Source organism: Mustelus asterias, chromosome 8 (assembly GCF_964213995.1).
Source record: "Mustelus asterias chromosome 8, sMusAst1.hap1.1, whole genome shotgun sequence".
NCBI classification, from domain to species: domain Eukaryota; kingdom Metazoa; phylum Chordata; class Chondrichthyes; order Carcharhiniformes; family Triakidae; genus Mustelus; species Mustelus asterias.
Window position 1 is genome coordinate 114829846 of NC_135808.1, and position 20627 is coordinate 114850472.

At 43.5% G+C, this 20627-nt stretch overlaps 1 protein-coding gene across 4 annotated transcripts in view; it reads right to left on the reverse strand.

Annotated features, from left to right (window-relative positions):
- szt2 (SZT2 subunit of KICSTOR complex) overlaps positions 1–20627 on the reverse strand; it is a 195857-nt gene that overhangs the window by 88731 nt on the left and 86499 nt on the right. For all 4 annotated transcript variants that reach the window (XM_078218778.1, XM_078218776.1, XM_078218777.1 and 1 more), the window contains 8 exons: positions 18885–19178; positions 17575–17884; positions 16257–16331; positions 10531–10669; positions 10035–10155; positions 7793–7922; positions 4894–5046; positions 2437–2539 (listed from right to left, as the gene is read on the reverse strand). In XM_078218778.1, the coding sequence (XP_078074904.1) occupies positions 2437–2539; positions 4894–5046; positions 7793–7922; positions 10035–10155; positions 10531–10669; positions 16257–16331; positions 17575–17884; positions 18885–19178 (1325 nt within the window). The remainder of the gene's footprint in view (positions 1–2436; positions 2540–4893; positions 5047–7792; positions 7923–10034; positions 10156–10530; positions 10670–16256; positions 16332–17574; positions 17885–18884; positions 19179–20627) is intronic.

Here is a 20627-nt window from a genome sequence, read left to right on the forward strand (position 1 = left end):
ACACTCCAAAGATGTGCGGGTTAGGTTGATTGACCATGTTAAATTGACCATTAGCATCAGGAGGATTAGCAGGATAAATATATGGCGTTACAGGGAGAGGGCCTGGGTGGGATTGTTGTCGTTTCAGGCTCGATGGGCCGAATGGCCTCCTTCTGCACTGTGGGGATTCCAGAGGCAGAATTTTCCTGTCCCATTCTGCCTCGGGAATTGTAGCAGGCGGAGGCGGACCATGCAAAGGTCCAATGACCTCGGGCGGGGTTTTCCGGTCTTCAGGCGAGCGCAGCTGGAAAATCCTGCCCTATGGTTCGAAAACTCTGGAAAATCTACCATCCACATGGGAATGCTGAATTCAGATGCAGCTACTTCCTTAGATTTCTGGAAGCACATGGCTGAAGTGTACACTGCCAATTTAGTGCAAGTTGCTGCAGCACTTTGGGCAGTGTCCTTTGGGTTGCTTCCTTACCCGAGGTAAAATACAGACTTTGTAGCCCTTTCTTGGTATACAAACATGTTTTTCCTGTCCATCTTTCGCTACACCCTAGCTATGACTGTAATTCTGGACTCTCTCGTTTCCTTCTCTATGAACGGTATGCTCTGTATAGCGCGCAAGAAACAATACATTTCACTGTATGCTAATATATGTGACAATAATAAATCAAATCAAGCTGCAGCTCAACATGTGGCTAAATCAAAGACATGGTGGCCTCTGAACTGTGTGCACCTTCTCCTTGTGCTAATGTTAAACACATGATTTATCATCAAATCAGACATAAAATAAGCAAGACCTTGGCAAAGCTTGTGTGCGAAGTAATAGCTCAGGAGAGCATAATGAACCATGCTAGCGAGTGCTGCACCAGTTGTAATTGTACATGGTATTTTTTTCTTAGAAACCTATTTATTTTCTGGTTTTGTCATTCTACGGCGAGATCAGTTTTTTCAGCAAAACAAATTAATGAGTTGTGGCAGAAGTAGAAAAGATTACTCATGAAGAGAGAGAGATACTTATATTACTGGTTTGGCTTCTTTAGATTTAGTTGAAAAGAAACAAGTGACTAAACTGCTTCATCATTGCTGCAATGAAATGAGAGATATCACAATTAAGGACATGTTACAGTGGTAAGCCACTCAGCCCCTCGATGCTGTTCTATTATTTAATTAGATCATGCCTGACTGAATTTACCTGCCTTTGTTTACATATCTCAATACATTTAACTAACAAGCATCTATCATTCTCAGTCTTCACAATTTCAATTAGCCCAGCAGTCACTTTCGGGGGAATAAGTTCCAGATTTCCTCTGTTGTTTGTGTATAAAAGTGCTTCCTAATTTTACTGCAAAAAGCCTAGTTATAATTTAAACATTATGCTCTCTTACTCATGACTTTTTAAAATTAAAAGCAAAAGTATAATAGAATCACAGAATCCCTACAGTGCAGAAAGAGACCATTGGGCCCATCAAGCCTGCACCGACCACAATCCTACCCAGGCCCTATCCCTGTAACCCCACGTATTTACCCTGCTAATCTCCCTGACACTAAGCGGCAATTTATCATGGCAAATCCCACTAACCTGCACATCTTTGGACTGTGGGAACAACCGGAGGAAACCCATGCAGACACGGGGAGAACATGCAAACTCCACACAGAGAGTCACCCAAGGCCCGGATTGAGCCTAGGGCCCTGGCGCTGTGAGGCAGCAGTGCTAACTGCTGTGCCGCCGTGGTGTAATAGTGTAATACCTTGACATAAATCGAGATGCTGATAATCAGTAATGGTGTTAGGCCCCACAAGAGCTCAACTAAGAAACGATTATTTCCACTGAATGTTTAATTGGCACTCCCAAAATATTGCCGAAATAAACATATTTCAAAGACCACAAAAGGACGATAACTCTAAAGTAGAAAAGTAAACTGATCTTTGCAAGTGAAATTTTAAAATGAATCAGATCGGAAATATAAACACGGAGGTGATAGTGCAGCATTGTTATATTCTCCATTTAACATTTTTACTAGTAAGCAACGCAATAAGAGATCAATTAGGATCTCATATAAAAACAAAGACCCTGAAATGATCCCAAAGTATAATCACATCCGAAGCTTTGCTTTCCATTTCAGAATGTTATCCAAACACACTGTACAGAATTGCTGTTGTTGCTTTAAAAATATTTTTGACCGTTTGCTGTTGTTCTTTAATGTATACTGGTTTATGTTTCTATAGGAAAGGAACACCAATGTAGTAGGCTGAACAATTTTCCACTTCTGGCATCCAGCAACAAATACTCCTAAATTCAGGTGTGTGTCACCTTCAGCCCCTTGTGACATAAATACAATTTTCCTATTTCTCATGCAGTACCCCAGTCACATGGCTGCAGTGTACACTGTCAATTCAGTGCAAGTGGCTGCAGCACTTTGGGCAGCGTCCTTTGGATTGCTTCCTTACCTGAGGTAAAATACAGACTTTGTAGCCCTTTCCTGGTATACAAACATGTTTTTCCTGTTCACGACCGAGAAAGCATTTAAAACAGATCTGAGAGCCTGAATAGCTGAAAAAAAGAAGTAAACAGGTTACCTGTTAAATGAAGCATTTGGTTTACACTCAAGAGTTGGAAATACAAGTGATACAGCATAGGGTATTTACACTTCAGCAATCCCTCTCTCCCTTAAGTATTTGCTCAATTCCTACTTGAGGGCCTTTGTTTAATTACCTTCCTCTGGTTTGATCATTCTTGTTCAACTGTTTACATAGAAAATAGAAGGCGTGAGCCCTTCATGCCTGCTCCGCCATTTTGATCATGGCTGATCATCAAATTCATTATCCTGATCCCCCACTTCCCTTGATCCCTTTAGCCCCAAGAGCTATATCTAATTTCTTCTTAAAATCACACAGCAGATCAATAGATCTACCCATTCAATTCAAATACAAGTTAGTCATGCAGCTGTTTATGGGTGCAAGAAAACTTTAGAATTCTCTATAGAATGCTGATAGGTTGGATGGGGGAGATGCGGTTGATGTGTTTGATGGTAGCTTCAAGCTGCCAGAAATCCATTTTGACTGTGGAGGCTGATTGAGTGGAACATGCATGTTTTGCAGAAAAAAAAAGTCACTGGGAGGACCACAAGCAGGGGTAAGGCGAGTTGAGATTCTCTTATCCTTTTATCTGTATAATGGCAGTATGGCAGCTAGAGCTGTGGTATGCTCCTCCTGCCAGATGTGGGAAATTAGGGAGCAATCTAGTGTCCCTGACCACTTTGCCTGCAGGAAGTGTGTCCAGCTGCAGCTCCTCACAGACCACATTGTTCAGTTAGAGCAGCAGGTGGATGCACTGCGGAGTATACAGGAGGCAGAGAATGTGATAGACATTAGTTACAGGGAGGTTGTCAGACCACAGATTCAGTCAGGTAGATGGATGACCGCCAGGAGAGGCAGGCAGGTAGTGCAAGAATCTCCTGTGGCTATTCCCCTTTCAAACAGGTATACCGTTTTGGATACTGTTGAGGTGGATAGCCTGTCAGGGGAAGATACCCTACGGCACCACACCTGGTTTTGCTGTAGAGCAGGGTCGGGCAAAGAGCAAGGGAGCAGTAGCAATAGGGGACTCGCTAGTTAGAGGCACGGACAGGCGTTTCTTGGCCGCGATCGAGACTCCAGGATGGTGTGTTGCCTCCCTGGTCCCAGGGTCAAGGACGTCTCTGAGCGGTTGCAGGACATTCTTAAGGGGGAGCGTCGGGACGTCTTGAAGTTGTACAAGACATTGGTAAGGCCACGCTTGGAGTACTATGTACAGTTCTGGTCACCCTATTATAGAAAGGATATTATTAAACTAGAAAGAGTGCAGAAAAGATTTACTAGGATGCTACTGGGACTTGATAGATTGAGTTATAAGGAGAGGCTGGATAGACTAGGACTTTTTTCTCTGGAGCGGAGGCAGCTTAGGGATGATCTTATAGAGGTCTATAAAATAATGAGGGGCACAGATCAGCTAGATAGTCAACATCTTTTCACAAAGGTAAGGGAGTCTAAAACTAGAGGGCACAGGTTTAACGTGAGAGGGGAAAGATACAAAAGGGTCCAGAGGAGCAATTTTTTTCACACAGAGTGCTGAGTGTCTGGAACAAGCTGTCAGAGGTAGTAGTAGAGGCGGGTACAATTTTGTCTTTTAAAAAGTGTTTAGACAGCTGCATGGGTAAAACGAGTATAGAGGGATATGGGCCAAACGCAGGCAATTGGGACTAGCTTAGGGATTAAATGAAGGGGCAGCATGGACAAGTATCACCTGCAATGTTTTATTTTTTCCTCTAATTACGACAGGTACTATTGTAAATGTAGTTCTGTCTCGTGTTGTGAGACTTCTTACTGTGCCCAGCTCAGTCCAACGCCGGCACCTCCACATCTTGGGACATTGTGAAAGGGATGTGAAGCTATATGTTGATAAATACTGCAACCATTCGGTCTGGGTCATCAGGAATATGAAGGGAATCAAAGACTTCAAGGAAGCAAATGGCCACATAAGAGTTAAGTGACTGTCCCTCAAGGATTAGATTTATATTGAATGTTAAGACAAACTATTACATCTTGACATTTGAAGGAGACTAGTAAAGCCATAATTACTGTCATATGCTGTTCATTTACTTGTTCATTACTTAAATAGTTTTGTCTCATATCCTATAGAACAGTCGGATAGAGTAACCTTAACAAAGACAAGATCACATGGTAACTTGTGATATATTCTGGCAGGCCAGAAGGTATTAACAAAGGTCTGCTGTCCAACTAATGGGTTATGCTATATTTATCTAGATATTGAGCAGGCAAAAGGCCCACGGGGATGACGTCTGGAAGGGAGCAATGACAACAAATCCAATAAAACGTACAGCGTTAAATCCCCAAAGTTTAGCATACCTCTTGCAACACCCATGTTGGGTCCCATCTTGAGTCGAGGATGGATATGTATGATGGTCTTCCACACAACCTCACAGGAAAAATGCCCCGGTATAAAATGCATTGTAGCAGCTAAATAATCTCTTGACTGGTAATTATCATCAACTGAATAATCTGTAAACGAATGGAGCAAAAATATGAAACAATAAAATCTTCAAAAAGACTAAATGCATAGAATGTAAAATGCATCTTACTGTGTTAACCTAATAGCTAAAGTTAAATGGAAACTGTCTGCCTCAGCTCAGAAACCAATTAAATCAATTACTTTGAAAATAGGAACAATTTATTACAAATGTTAATACATGGGGGTTTTAGACAGTGCTATACAAGCTATGTGATCACTGAGCTATTTGGAAATTTCATCACAAGATGTAAAACTCAGAGGGAACTGCTATTAACACCTTGGCTCAGAGATACATATCTGCTAATTCCTTTGTTGAGTTTGATATTTTTATTCCAAACGCAATGTGACTTCAACATGTCAAAAGGATCAATGGGCTATAGTCATAGACTGCTGCATTTGAATAGAAGGATTGATCTCTGCGAATTAGCCGTGTACAGAACCAAACTCTGGCGGTCCACAAAAGAAATATGCCCAACTGTTGCGCATCATACAGTAAAGGCCCGATTTTACCAAAACGGGCACGAAATCGCGGGAAAGTTGGGCGTCGGGCCTATACTGCAATCTGCACCTGATTCCGAGCAGATCGCGGCTTTACCGACACCCGATTCAGGCGCGGGTCCGGCCCACGCCCGAATTGGGCTGCCTGACTATTTAAATGCATTAGCATGCAGTTAAATCGACTTAATGAACCGCGCACCTAACTCTACCACCAAATCCCACTTTACCGTCTTGTGGCCCGTTCCGCATCCGCGCTCTAATCGACCTGCAATCGTCACTGAAGAGTGGGGGGGGCGGGGGGGGGGGGGTCTGCAGGTGATCCCTCCTCCCTACCGGAGGAACAAATCCCTCCTGCCGGAGTGGACGTGTGGCCATGCCATCCCACAAAACCTTCAGGATGAAGTGATTCCTCGCTAAGAAGATGAAGCCGAACCGGCCGATTCCACAGTGGATCTGCATGAAAACCGGCTACACCATCACTGGTACACTACCAGCCACAGCCATTTCTCCTGCTCTTGCCCCTGCAGGGAAGAGTAATCTGTGGCTGGTAGTGTACCAGTGATGGTGTATCCCTTTACAGGCCCAGCTTGGTCCTTCTCCAGTGTCTCCTCTTGGACTTGTACTGATCTTGTAGCCGGTTTTCATGCGGATCCGCTGTGGAATCGGCCGGTTCTGCTTCATCTTCTTAGCGAGGAATCGCTTCATCCTGAAGGTTTTGTGGGATGGCATGGCCGCACGTCCACTCCGGCAGGAGGGATTCGTTCCTCCGGTAGGGAAGAGGGATCGCCTGCAGAGTGGCGGCGGACCCACCTGCCCCCGCCGTCCCCACCGATCGGCCGCAGACCCGCCACCCCCCCCCCCCCGCAAAAAAAACAAAGGATGATCGTCAGAGAGCCGCTCTCTCCGCTTTCTTTTTCTTTCGCACCCGGGCGCGCTCCGTCATATTTTTTTCGAACTGCGCATGTTCGCAGTTCAGAGCTCCGATCAGTCCGCCAGCGCTAAGCCCCGCCCACAGCACGGATCGGACTTGAGCCAGCAAAACGCGTATGGGTGCGCTGGAAAGAGGATTCCAGGCGCAGATCTATTTGACGCCCAGATTCGGCACTTGGTCTCAAAATGGTAAAATCAGGCCCTAAGATAGACTCTTCTCGTAAATGGTACATTAACCCTTTTTAGACTGATTTTAGTTACATTGCTTGCATTCTGAAATATTGTGTTGCTAAGTATCTCACCATGACTTATTGCTTTGTTTTATTACTTCATCTTAAACATTGTCAGCTTTAGAAAGAACAACCAGGAAATTATAATCCAACATCGTCCTGGATGGTGTGGGGGGGGGGGGGGGGGTTTACTGGAATCTATAATTAAGCACATATGTGACTGAGCACTTAAAAGAAATTTGAGCTGATTAGCGACAACATGGATTTGTAAAGTGTAGGTCATTTCCAATAAACCTAATTGAATCTTTTGAGGAAGTAACTAAAGTAACAGAGAGGAGAATTCTGCGTATGTAGTTTGTATGGTCTTCCAGAAAGCAGGCAAAAAGATTCAATGTCAGAAACTATTTGTTAAAATCAAAGCTTGCAGAATTGAAGGCAAACTATGGACTGTCCAGCCATTCAGGAGAGAAGTAAGAATACACTGTTAAACACAAAGGGTGACAGAAATGCAGAATCCTCTCCCACAAAAGCAGCAAACGCGAGCTCAATTAATAACCTCAAATCTGAAGTTGATACGATTTTTGCTAGCTGAAACTACTACGGGATACAGAGACACGGTTGGGGGGAGTAAGGATACAGATTATCTGTAAAGATGAGGGGTTGCATGGCTTACTGTTGTTCCAATGTTCCCTCCCTTGCAGAATCGCTTTAGCATAGGTGGTGGCCATTTGGCCCATTGTGTCTGCACTGGGTAATTTATCAGGTTGGTCACGTCTTATTTTTCATTCTCAGAGGTGTTTGGAAAAATTGTTAGGCATCCCATTAATTCTCCAGTGTTTACGACAATCAGGGGCTTGCTGTTGAACCTGGGTACGATAATCCTTAACCCACAGCAGCGTATCATAAAAGCCCAATCGATGTAAGGAATTAAATAGAGAATATTAACATTGGGAAGTACTCAGAAATTTTTGATTCCATAATTTCATCCTGCAGATTACTTAGCATTCAGACCTCGTTGAAAGAAGCCATGAAAGTGAACTAAATATAAATTTGGGTAATTAGGAATGTGGTTGCATACCATCGCTAGCAGTAGCTCGCGGGCGATATGAAGGGAAGGGGGCTTCATTCTTCCAGATGTCCTCTTCACTCTCAGCAACAAGCAACGAATTACACACATGGCTGTCATGCAGATCCTGAAGCAGCAGGCGCTGTGACAAATGGAGAAGGATAAAAGTATAGAAAAACATGGATTATCAGCCAAAATATGCAATGATGCACATGGAAGCAAAATATTGGGGATGCTGGAAATCTGAAATAAAAACAGAAAATGCTGGATAAACTCAGCAAATCTGGTAACATCTGTGGAGAGAGAAACAGAGAGTTAAGGTTCCGAGTTCATATGACCCTTCTACAGAACGGCATTACAAACCAAGTTACAGGCCAAACATCATCACGCAGTGTAGACAGTATTGCCAATGGCGAGTTGTTAAAAGTGCAAAGATCAGCCAATTTTGAAATGCCAAACCTCAGGATGTTTCAAGTGGTGTGAAATTTAACAAAATGAATTCGTATCCATCATGTCCAGCACTGGGACTCTGTCAACATTAATTTCACTTAGGATTCTTCATAGGCATCTGCTAAAGAATAAGCAGCAGTGTGCCTGGATATTTACAAAGCTTTTCACCTCAAGTATCTACAAAACAGAAGGATATCGGGGGAGAAAGTAAATCCAGAATATGTTAAAAGTGAGATGAGAGATATTGGGGGCGATTCTCCCCAAAACAATTCTGTCGAATTTGCGTAAAAACTGGAGTAAGTCACGCTGCCTTTTTCAGCGGGAGTTTCAAAATGAATCTCCCACACTCTGTGCACTGCGGAGTGGACCAGTGTGAATCATTCCAGAAATCGGTGGGCAGAGTCTATTCTCACTGAAGAGGCTGGCAGCATGGAGCTGAGCGGGCCACTGCGCATGCGCCGATTTGTCAGCGCCCAGAATGGCAGATGCACAGTGGCCCCGCACTGCCAGCTCCCCGATCGCTGGCCAGCCCTGCGATACCGCAACGCCAGCCGTACGACATGCCCATGACATGATCGCTGGTCCCCCGACCGTGTCCAGACCAGCCTCGATGCCTGACAGGCAGTGCCAAGGTGCTCCCTGGGCATTGGTACTTTTCCCCTTGGGCAGTGCCAGGGGGCCCTGGCTGTCACTGCCTGGGGGCAACCCCTGGTGCCTGACCCTCTGTGGTGGCGGGGGCGCTAGTGGGCCCAGAGACTTCAGTTCTGGGCCCACTAATAGCATTTAAATGATATTAAAATGAGTTGTTGAATAATACATTGGGCAGTTCCACACCAATTTCTAGCAGGGAGCCGAAGGCGCCAGAAATCAGGCACTGGGAGACACAGAGGCCGTGGCGCCCATCAGGAAGCCCGCAAAATGGCCTCCGCTTGAGTCCCGTGACCCGCTGCACTAAAAAAGCAGCACAGCGGGATGGGAGAATCACCCCCATTATAATAAAGTACAGGGTATTAGAAAAGCCAGTTAAATTAAAGGAGGACAGAATACCTGGATCAGATGGAACACGTCCAAGGATCCTGAACAATGTGGTGGAAGAACTGGCTAATTCTTAAATGTCTAATCAGTTGCTGGCATTGCTTCTTGGGAGGACCAACATATTGTGCAGGTTCACATAGTGTGGGCACAGAGCAAAATATTACCCCCGCCCCACTGAACTAAACACTTATGCTGGTGCACAACATACTTGCTGTACCACTTGGATGCCTGAAAACTGGAAATCAAAGTTAATTGCTTCAAACCAGTTGTGATTGCTGACTTCAACCTGTTGAGTTGATGTCTAGGATTTGTCCACCAAATTCCCCCACCAGGTTCCCCAGAAGCCACCTTCAGATCGTCAGTTCCCGCTGCCTCGAAAAGCAGCAGGCATTATCTGGAACCCCACGCACCCCGGACATTCTCTCTTCCACCTTCTTCCGTCGGGAAAAAGATACAAAAGTCTGAGGACACGTACCAACCGACTCAAGAACAGCTTTTTCCCTGCTGCCATCAGACCTTTGAATGGACCTACCTCGCATTAAGTTGATCTTTCTCTACACCCTAGCTATGACTGTAACACTACATTCTGCACCCTCGCCTTTCCTTCTCTTTGAATGGTATGCTTCATCTATATGGCGCGCAAGAAACAATACTTTGCACTGTATTCTACTACATGTGACAATAATAAATCAAATCAAATCAGATCAACACCAAGGCCATTTTCTCCTCCAAAATTTAAACCAATGCTCGACCTCATCTTTATGATTACCTGGTTGACCACACGGCAAATCTCTCCAATTTTTTTAATCACTGTTCTATAGAGGTGCAAGTATTCCAGTTCCTCCTCCTCCTCTTCAACTGCAGATTCATCCTTTATCCCAATAAGATTTCTAGAAAAATACAAAAATATTTCTTAACTGCTGAAATTTTATCATTCTCTTTCACAGCCGCATTGAACCTGGAAAGGAGATTAAATTGTAAAAAAGTCATAAACTTCATTGCAAATTTATTTAAAAAATGTTATTCACAGAATATTTGTCAAGTTCATATCTTTAAAGTAAATCACATAAGAATATTGAATGGTAGACTTCTGCATACTTCTTCATGCAACTACTGTTCAATCTCCAAGTACAAATGAAATCCACGGGCATTGCTCCCTTTAACGTTTGGTACATAATACTATTTGGACCTTTCACCCACTTAAATGTACACTAAGTATCTCATACTATATACAGGGATAAACGTGGCTACCATTTTATACTCACCGTGTGTGAGAGTAAACTTTAACTCGATCATGGTGAATTCTGATGATCAGCCAAAACTCAGGCATCAGTGGGCATTTGGGGTCCTGTTCATTCATGGTGGCACCTTCGCACTCCGAGTCACTGCTACCTCCATCATAACCTGTACATGACCCAGAAAGGAGAAACAAAGTCCAAGCTGCTTCAGATCTGACCGGTATCACAGCCTAAAATTGCTTCAGCGATTAGCAGAGCATTAATAATCTGATAGCCTCCTCTATATTAGGAAAATATCAAAACTTAAAATCTCTCAGTCCAGAGGTCAAGAGCACTCCAATCCCAAAATAGCATGGTGAGTACATGCAGTGGACAATGGTGAGCTGAACCAGAGGAACCAAGGAAGTCACGGTGTGAGCCTGAATTTGGGTGGGACAGCATGGCTGGCTGGTAGATCTCAGCTGAGCTTTTAGTTAGTCTCAGTAAACCTGGGTAAAAAGGGAGAAATCAGCTATGGTTTCTGTCAGTGTTGACGATCCAAGAGTCTAGAATTGCAGGAATGTCTTCTCTGCAGATATTACTCAGGTGCAGACATGAACCAAAGATGAGCAGGTTAGTTGAGTGACCTTGTTAAATTATCCCTCAGTGTCCCAAAATATATAGGTTAGGGAGATTAGCGGGATAAATATGTGGGATTATGCGGGAAGCCTGGGTATGAGTCAGTGCAGACTTGATGGGTCAAATGGCCTCCTTCTGCACTGTAGGGATTCTATGATTCGTGGGTTTCCTCCAGGTGCTCCGGTTTCCTCCCACAGTCCAAAGATGTATGGTTTAGGTGGATTGACCATGCTAAATGGTCCCTTAGTGTCAGGCGGGAACTAGCTAGGGTAAATGCATGGGGTTATGGGGATAGGGGCTGGGTGGGATTGTGATCGGCTCAGACTCGATGGGCCGAATGGCCTCCTTGTGCACGGTAGTGATTCTATGATTCTATGAACGGTAACCATTGCAGTGAGCTAAAATATTGTGGCCATCTCTCAAGGAACTTCACCTAAGCACATACAGTTTCCTTCATAAAAAGCCATGTTAAAGAAACTGGGAGCAAAATGTTGAAGCCGCATGGCGTATAGCAATGACTTACAAACGGACAGTCATTTATTTAATGTGCAAGAAATCGAATACGGTCCCATAAGACTATTTACATAAGAGGTATCTAAGACTTGATTCTCGCCAGGTTGTAACGCCTTTGGTTAAGTTCATACTAACACAGCATAATAATGAAGATGGGCAACTCTTAATATTTAATTTGTAGGCCAGCCCAAAGCATGAACGCTCCAACAAGTTTGTCTACAATTACATCAAGATGGTAATGTTTTGTGAAAAGCATACAAATTACTTCAGGCCACCCCTTACGCATAGTTGAAAGAAATCTTTGTCTGTTGATTCAGGATGCAGCCACACAGTACAGGAAGAATAACCCTTTGCTTTATTTGTTATTTCTCAGTCAGGAAGCACTGGCTCTCATTATAGTCAGTTGCTAGATCACAGCCCACCATCATTTGCCGCACTTAAGAAGCATGTACCTTTGTTGCTTGTTGGCCAAGCTATGATTCAATACCTTCCCCTCTCTAAGGCTATAAAAATCAGAGACAATCAAACACTATGGAGGGGCAGAGTCCTTCCAAGTTCCATACTGCAAATAGTAAAAAGAATTAATAGAACTGAAAGAACAATGGAGATGATGGAACTACACAGCAAGTCAGTCAGTGTGCATAAAAGGAAGAAAAAAAAGTTTGCTATTTCTGGTATGTTAATGCAAAACATTAACCTGTCTTTTCCATTTACAAATGCTCACCAATTTGTGATGTGTTTCCATCATTTGGTTTCAGATTTCCAGCTATTTTCTTTTTATTTCCACCCATTAATACAATTATTAGATTGAGGTTTTTTTTGAGTTTTTTTCCACTCCACCTCTTTCTGTGAGGAAAACTTCTGACTTTCACTAAGAAACTGCCCGCAGCAACATGAACGAAATCATGAGTTCACTATACAGGAAACAGTAGGCCTCGATCCACGTTTCACCACTCCATGACGCAGCACCTGGAAACTGACTGTTGAGCACATATATACATATATGCGAACATAGACATATACAAACTAGAAGCAGGAGTAAGCCATTTGGCCCCTCGAGTCTGCTCCACCATTCAATGAGCTACTGGGTGATCTGCTTGTGACCTGAACTCCACGTTCCACCTACCCTTGATTACCTTCGACTCCTTTTTTAGTCAAGAATCCATCAACCTCCGCCTCAAATATATTGATTGACTCTGCCCTCACCACTCTCTGGTGAACAGAGTTCAAAAGTTTCATGACCCTCAGAGAAAAAAAATTCTCCTCCTGTCCTTCTTAAATAGGAGACCCCAGAGAGACTGTAATGGGGAGGTGGTGGGTTAGTGGTATTATCGCTAGTCTATTCATCCAGAAACTCAGCTAATGTTCTGAGGACCCGGGTTCGAACCCCGGCATGGCAGATGGCGTACATTTAATTCAATTAAAAACATCTGGAATTACGGTCTGTCAGCATCTGTGGGGAGAGAATAGAGCCAATGTTTCGAGTCTATGTGACCCTTCATCAAAGCTGATAACAGGGGTGCGTGCAAAACCATTGTTGATCGTCAGAAAATCAGGTTCTCAAACATCCTTTAGGGAAGGAAATCTGCCGTCTTTACCTGGTCTGGCCTACATGACTCCAGAGCCACAGCAATGTGGTTGACTCTCAACTGCCCTCCAAGGGCAACTAGGGATAGGCCATAAATGCTGGCCAGCCAGCGATGCCCATGTCCCACAACAGAATTTTAAAAAGGCAAAATCTCAAGCAAGATTTTAAATGAGAAACATCAGGTGAAAACATAAAAAATACATTTTTCTATCAACTTAGCCAAAATGTTGCTTTGTCTTAGGTTATCAAAATTTTGCATTAATTTCACAATGCTTTCCACTTTGCACCATGTTTTCAAGAGCTGATTAAATTAAAATTATTTGATGGTCCATTAACTTAGAAGGATCACATTTTATGAAAACAACAATCTGATTTGTGTTAATTAACCAAAGTGCACCTGGCTCATTTAACAACACAGACATATATTTTATATATATATATATATGTATGTGAACTTCAAAAGTAGCCCCGAATACACAATTACACCTCATGATATGTGAAGATAAGGAGATGTACTAATGATACACAGTACCAGTTTCTCATAACTTAAGCACAGGAAGAAGCATGGCAACCAATTTGTGCACAGCCCGTTTGCATAAATAGCACTGTTGACGTCGCTGGAGAGATAAATATTGACTACGATATCAAGGACAGCTCCCCTGTTCTTCTCTGAAATAGTGCCATAGCTTCTTATATCTCCACCGAAGAAGGCAGATGGGGCCCTGGTTTAACATTTCATCTGAAGGACAGCACCTCCAATAGGACAGCTCTCATTTAGTACTGCAAAGGAGCGTGTCTGTCTGTCTTGAGTTTTGCACTCAGGTACTGGGATGGAACATTGTAACTCAGAGAAAAGTGCAACTAACTGAGTCGTAGCTGACAGTCGGCTGAAATGTGTTTTGTGGCAAGTAACAGCCGAGTAAGTTTAAATCCAAATGCACTTTCTTTTTGCTGACAAGGTGAAAAAAGTGTGAAATGCAAACAAATTGGCACGCATTCAGACCTGTGAATACACAGAGTGCCACAATAACTTCCCTTGTCAAGTAGGATCCAAATGTTCAGAAACAAAAGCTCTTTGGAGATTACTGACCCTGGGCTAAGCAGGGCAGCTAAGCCACCACCTGTACTCACGTGTGAGAAATACAGCTCACTAGCTTACTTTCCTCGATCTCTGTTGCGTGTCAAAGTTCTGGATATATATAAAGTTTTGGGCAGCACAGTGGTTAGCACTGCTGCCTCACGGCGCCAGGGACCCGGGTTTGATTCCTGGCTTGGGTCACTGTCTGTGCGGAGTCTACACGTTCTCCCCGTGTCTGCGTGGGTTTCCTCCGGGTGCTCCGGTTTCCGCCCACAGTCCCAAATGCAGGTTAGATGGATTGGCCATGCTAAATTGCCCCTTAGTGAAAGGGGGGCTAGCTAAGGTAAATGTATGGGGTTATGAGGATAGGGCCTGGGTGGGATTGTGGTCGGTGCAGATTTGATGGGCTGAATGGCCTCCTTCTGCACTGTAGGATTTTATGATTCTACAAACATCTGATGAGGAGCAACTAGAATGAAGAGAACTATCAAATCATGGGAGGGAGTATGGACAGAATATAACAATATAAATGGCAAAATGCTCTTTAAACACATCAGGATCAAGAGAAAGAAAGAGATGGATGTTGGAACACATAGCAGCAGCAGTGAAAAGATGATGCCCGAGGGCAGGGAGACAGCACGATTGCTGAATGATTAATTTGTGACTATTTAATCGGAAAGAAACAAAGAACAAAGCTGAATGGGAGGAAGAGAGCAGAGTGGAAACAAAAGCAAAAACATTGCAGATGCTGGAGATCAGAAATAAAAACAGAAAGTGCCCGAAAAACTCAGCAGGTCCAACACCAACTGTGGAGAGAGAAACAGAGTTAACACTTTGTGTGCAGAGTGACTTCTTCGGAATTGAATTCCTATGTAGACTGGAAACCCTCGGCAACACAAAGGCAGACACATTAGATCCAGGGTTTTTAGCAGATGGGTCAGTAATCCATCTGTTCACTGCTCATTGGTGATCATAAAGCAAATAAAATGTTGGTACATGCAGCCTTTTAAGTTGTACGTGGCTTTGATAAGACCACATCTGGAGTACTGCATTCAATTTCGGGTTCCTTATTATAGAAAGGATGAGAGTTTTTGGATGGAATCTGAAGGAGGGCTGTGCAGTTGATCCCTCAACTCAGAGGAGAGAGTTATGATGAATTATCATCTACTCTGGTAATCTACTTTCTTATGAAGCAAATAAGAGGGACTTGATGTAGATTCTTAAAATTTCCCAAAGGCCTGGAGAAATTAGATCCAAAAAGGTTCTTCTGTCAGTGCAGAGTTCAATGATGGGAGATACAGCATAAAGTTAAGGGTGTCAAAGATAAAAGATGTGTGCAACATGCTGTCAGTAGGAAGGTGACAGAAATCCAGCCAAGGTACTGGAATGGGTACAGTATTACACTGTACCAGCATGAGAGATGCTGGAAGAGAAAAACTAGTAACAAATGGGAAGAGTAACAGAAGCTTTTATACAGCAAGAGAAAGAACAGCTACATAGACAGGATTCAAAAAATAATGATTGTTCCTTTCAGTGGCAACTCAAGCATGCACAGTTATGGTGGGCTGAATGGCCTCATTCTATTCTGTACATTTCTATGATTAGTTGCTCTTCCAGCTGTACAGAGAAGAGCGGTCAGAGTCATACAGACTTGAAATAGTAACTCCATTTTCTCTCTCCACAAATGCTGCCAGGCCTGCTGTATTTTTTCAACCATTTCTGTTTTGGATTCAGATTCCAGCATCCACAGTATTTTGGTTTTACAACAAAATAGTTACTTGTGCCTTCCTATGATCTGTAATGGCAATGTGATCAAATGGCACCATAGCACACGTCCCCACTTTGCGCACATTTACTTGTGCGTTGTTTTCTGTACCTTCTGCTCGATGCACATGCTTTAATGAAACAAAGTATATGTGGTTATTAAAAGAAAGGTTACAGAAAAGATTTTCTCACCTAATAGATCAGAATCCAGACTGCCCTGGCTGGAAACTACACTCTGCACACGGCTGGGTCTGTGCTTGCAACAGCCTAAACGGTACAGGGATAAAAGATAAGGTCAAGGGTTTTATATGCACACAAAGGGAAAGACAAAATCATAAAGAAGCAAAACAAAAAACAGAGCACAAAAGAAAGATGCACAAACATGAAGAGAAAAGAATAATAAGGTGCCTTGAACTGACTACAGACTTTGCGGTTGCTACAAGTGTTGCTCTGTAAGGCTTTGATTCCAAAGTGGTCCAAAGGATGCTCAGCCAACCAATGCCAGCTTTCCTGCGGTTTACAGTCCATCTAGCCATCTGTTCAAGGACTCCAAAAACTCTCCAAATTGAGGCCAGAAGCTCAAGTGAAGGGCAAGCCTGGGATTTGAGATCACAGGCTGGTTACGGGTGGAGTCTCTACTTGTGTCAAAAAGAGCGAATGGTACAAGATTTGGAGATTGAGAAAGGGAAAAATACCAAGCAAAATGCAAACATCAATTATCTAGCAATACTGAAGAGACCCAGGGTAAATATGAGAGGTTATGGGGATGGGGCCTGGGTGGGATTGTTGTCAGTGCAGACTCGATGGACCGAATGGCCTCCTTCTGCACTGTAGGGATTCTATAATGAAAACAGTTGCCTAATTAAGGTTTTAATCTAAGAAAGCTCTTTAAGTCTTTGATTGGTCTATTTATATAATCTAATCAAGTTATCATTATGCAAAAATAGGGTCTGCATTTCCCATTTTAAAAAATATGCGCTACAAGCTTGAATTTCTAGACCAAGGTCCCACTGCTCTCCTGGGCTCAAAACTAGTAAATATTATCAGATAATGGATACCCACTACTTATCTTGCTGAATCAAGAGCCCGGGAAAAATCAAATTAAAAACAAAACACTTGACATGCATTTTAGGTGATTTATGCAAAGCTTCCGCAAAGCTCCTGTAGATAATTAAGTTGCCTGATCATAGAAGCAGGTATTCAAACTTTCAGTGCACTCTGTCAATCATACAAAGCCTTTCCTTCCAATTTCAATTCTCTTTATATTCATCTCGCTGAGTAAGAATTAATCAAGACGGGAGCCAGGATTTTCCAGCCCACCCACTTAGTGGATGCACCAGGCCAGTCAGAAGTACATTGACTTTCAATGGGAGCAGAAGATCCTGGTGGTGGGTGGTGTCAGAAAATCCCGGCCTGGAAGTCTAACTGCAATCTCCTACTTCAAAATGCAAGAGTCTAACACTCTGGCTACTAAGGGAGCATGTGAATGAAATAAAACAGAATGACATACCTGCACTGCCAGGTATAATGGACTGCACAGATTCAGCAAGACTCACAGCAGAAGAGGCCTGTGATGGCGGATTTGCCACTTGCACTTTATCAGGTCCTGGGCTTGACTGCATTAGGGGTGTGCTAGTTAGGGATCGCTCAGACTTGATCACTGTAAACACTTGATCCTGTTGATCAGACTGGCTGATAGACAGGCAGCTTTTTCCATCCATGCTCTCCTCAACTGAGTCAGCTGATGCAAGACATGCTCCATTAGTCACTGCAGCTACTAACGTTCGCTCAGATGTTGACTTGTTTTCCTCTTGCGAGATCTGCAAAACAGACACCATAGCAAGGCATGAATAACAACTGACTCAACTTGCAGCATTCAGAATCCGCTAAGTGAATATATGAGAGGGGCAGACAGGAAAGGGCAAACAAATTGACCCAGCCTGTCCTGCAGATTGTGGTGCAACTCCAAGTATTACAATCCCTAGAGACCTTCCAGCCATCAGTCACCAATCAAGTGGGCTACTTTGTCCTGGATGGTATCGCACTTCTTGAGTGTTGTTGGAGCTGCATTCATCCAGGCAAGTACAGAATATTCCATCATACTCCTGATTTATGCCTTTAGATGTTTGACAGGCTTTGTCAAGTCAGGAGGTGAGTTACTCTCCAGGATTCTGAGCTTCTGACCTGTTCTTGGAGCCACAGTATTTATATTGCTAGTCTAGTTCAGTTTCTGATCAATGGTAGTCCCTAGGATGTTGATATTGGGGGACTCAGCAATGGTAATGCCATTGAATATAAAAGGACATTCTTGTTGGAGATGGTCATTGCCTGGCATTTATGTGGTATGAATGTTACTTGCCATTTATCAGCCCAAGCCTGGACAGTGTACAGGTCTTAGTACACTTGGACATGGACTAGTTAAGTATCTGGGAGTCGCGGATGCTGCTGAACATTGTGCAGTCATCAGTGAACATCCTCACTTCTGACCTTATGATGGAAGGAAGGTCATTATGTAGCAGCTGAGGGCAGTTGGACCTAGAAATGCTTGCAGCTGAAACCATGCTAATCCCATGGCTACATATTATGTTTCTACTGCATTACAATATCTAAAATTGTGAGAAACATGAATCAAGTAATTTTAACAGCATACATTGGAATGCACAGCTTATAACCCCGCTTATCACAGCAGGAGCCAATGCCAATAGAATCTATTGATCAACCATACAGAAAAAACTCTTAGCCCTACTATCTCACCCAACTAAACTCTTCATTTCAAACAGTCTAATGAGCCAATCATCAACTGGACAGAAAAACATTTACCTGAGACTTCTCTTCGTGTTTCTCTCCCTCGATCCCTGACAACGCTGTCGCCATCTCCATGGGTTTACTCCAATGTTCCGGCCGTTGGTGGCAGATCAGAGCTACCTCTGCATCCGCACTCTCATCGCATGCGGCTGCCACACACTCACTTGCCAGGCTGTGCTGAGTGAGTTCTGTGGAAAGTTTCTGCACTGCTTCTATTCTTTGTGCATGCAAGCGACTCACGGACAGATAGTAGAAGTTGTCTGCCTCCTCATTGAGGAGGTACCCTGGAAGATTCATGCGTTTAAACTCCTTAAAATGAAGACATGGAAAAAGCAACCGTTATAACTAAAATCATTGGAAAGATATCTGTTCTGATTAACACGAGATATAGAGTGCTCCTAATCATTAGCATATTCACACGGTAGTTACAAAACTCCAGGTGGCCAGACAACTGGTGAAACAACTATTTATTTAGAGGAAGAAAAGACTATTTACAAGAATCATTTGCAGCAAAACAACAGCACTATCGCAACTATCAGAACCTGTCAAGCCTCCTATTGTGGGTTTTAAAGCCCGCTCTCCAACTCCAAATCGCGCATGCTGCTGTCCCATTGGTTGGTGAGTCACGTGATTCCCAAGATCTGTGGATGAGCTCAAGTTTGTTTCTCCCTCTTGTTGGTTCCCTCACCACCTGCTGCCGTTGCAATGATGTTCTTTAGGCCCTGGCCAGCTCGGTCTGTGGCGGTACTACCGAGCTACTCTTGGTAATGGACATTGAAGTCCCCCACCCAGTGTACATTCTGCACTTTTGCCACACTCAGTGCTTTCTCCAAGTGGTATTCAACATGGATGAGTACTGATTCATCAGCTATGGGGGGACAGTACGTGATAATCAGCACGAGGTTTCCTTGAAATGTTTGATCTGGTGCCATGTGACTTCATGGGATCCAGAGCCAATGTTGCAGACTCCCAGGACAACTCCATCCCAATTGTATACCACTGTGCTGCCTCTGCTGGGTCTGTCCTGCTGATGAGACACGACTGGAATATTGTCTGTAAGATATGATTCCTGTTGCTTAATTAGTCTGTGAGACATTGCTCCAAATTTTGGCACAAGCCCCCAAATGTTAATAAGGTAGACTTGGCAGAGTTGATAGGGATGGGTTTGCCATTGCTGTTTCTGTTGCCTAGGTCAATGCCAGGTGGTCCATCCAGTTTCATTCGTGTGTTTTCTTCGTAGTGGTTAAATACAACCAAGTGGCTTGCTAGGCCATTTCAGAGGGCAGTTAAGAGTCATCCATACTGTTGTGGGTCTGGAGTGACATGTAGGCTAGACCAGGCAAGAATGGCAGATTTTCTTCTTCCAAGGTCATTAGTAAACCAGGTGGGTTTTTACGATAATCGACAATGGTTTCATGGTCATCATTAGACTTCTAGTTACAGATATTCTATTGCGTTTAAATTCCAGCATCTACCGTGGTGGGATTCGAACGCGGATTCCCAGAGGATTACTCTGGGTCTCTGGATTACTAGTCCAGCGACAATACTGCACTACCTCTTCCCTCCTTTGAATAATCTCAATAATGGTTTATTGTCCATCACTATTGTGAAATACCTTCCATATACATATTGGTGAAATTTCTTGATGCTGAACATGACCACTAATCCTTCTTTTTCGACTTGGGAGCACCCCTTTTATGCTTCGGAGAGGGTCGTTGACACGTGAGCTACTGGCCTTTGTTCCATCCTTCAATCCGT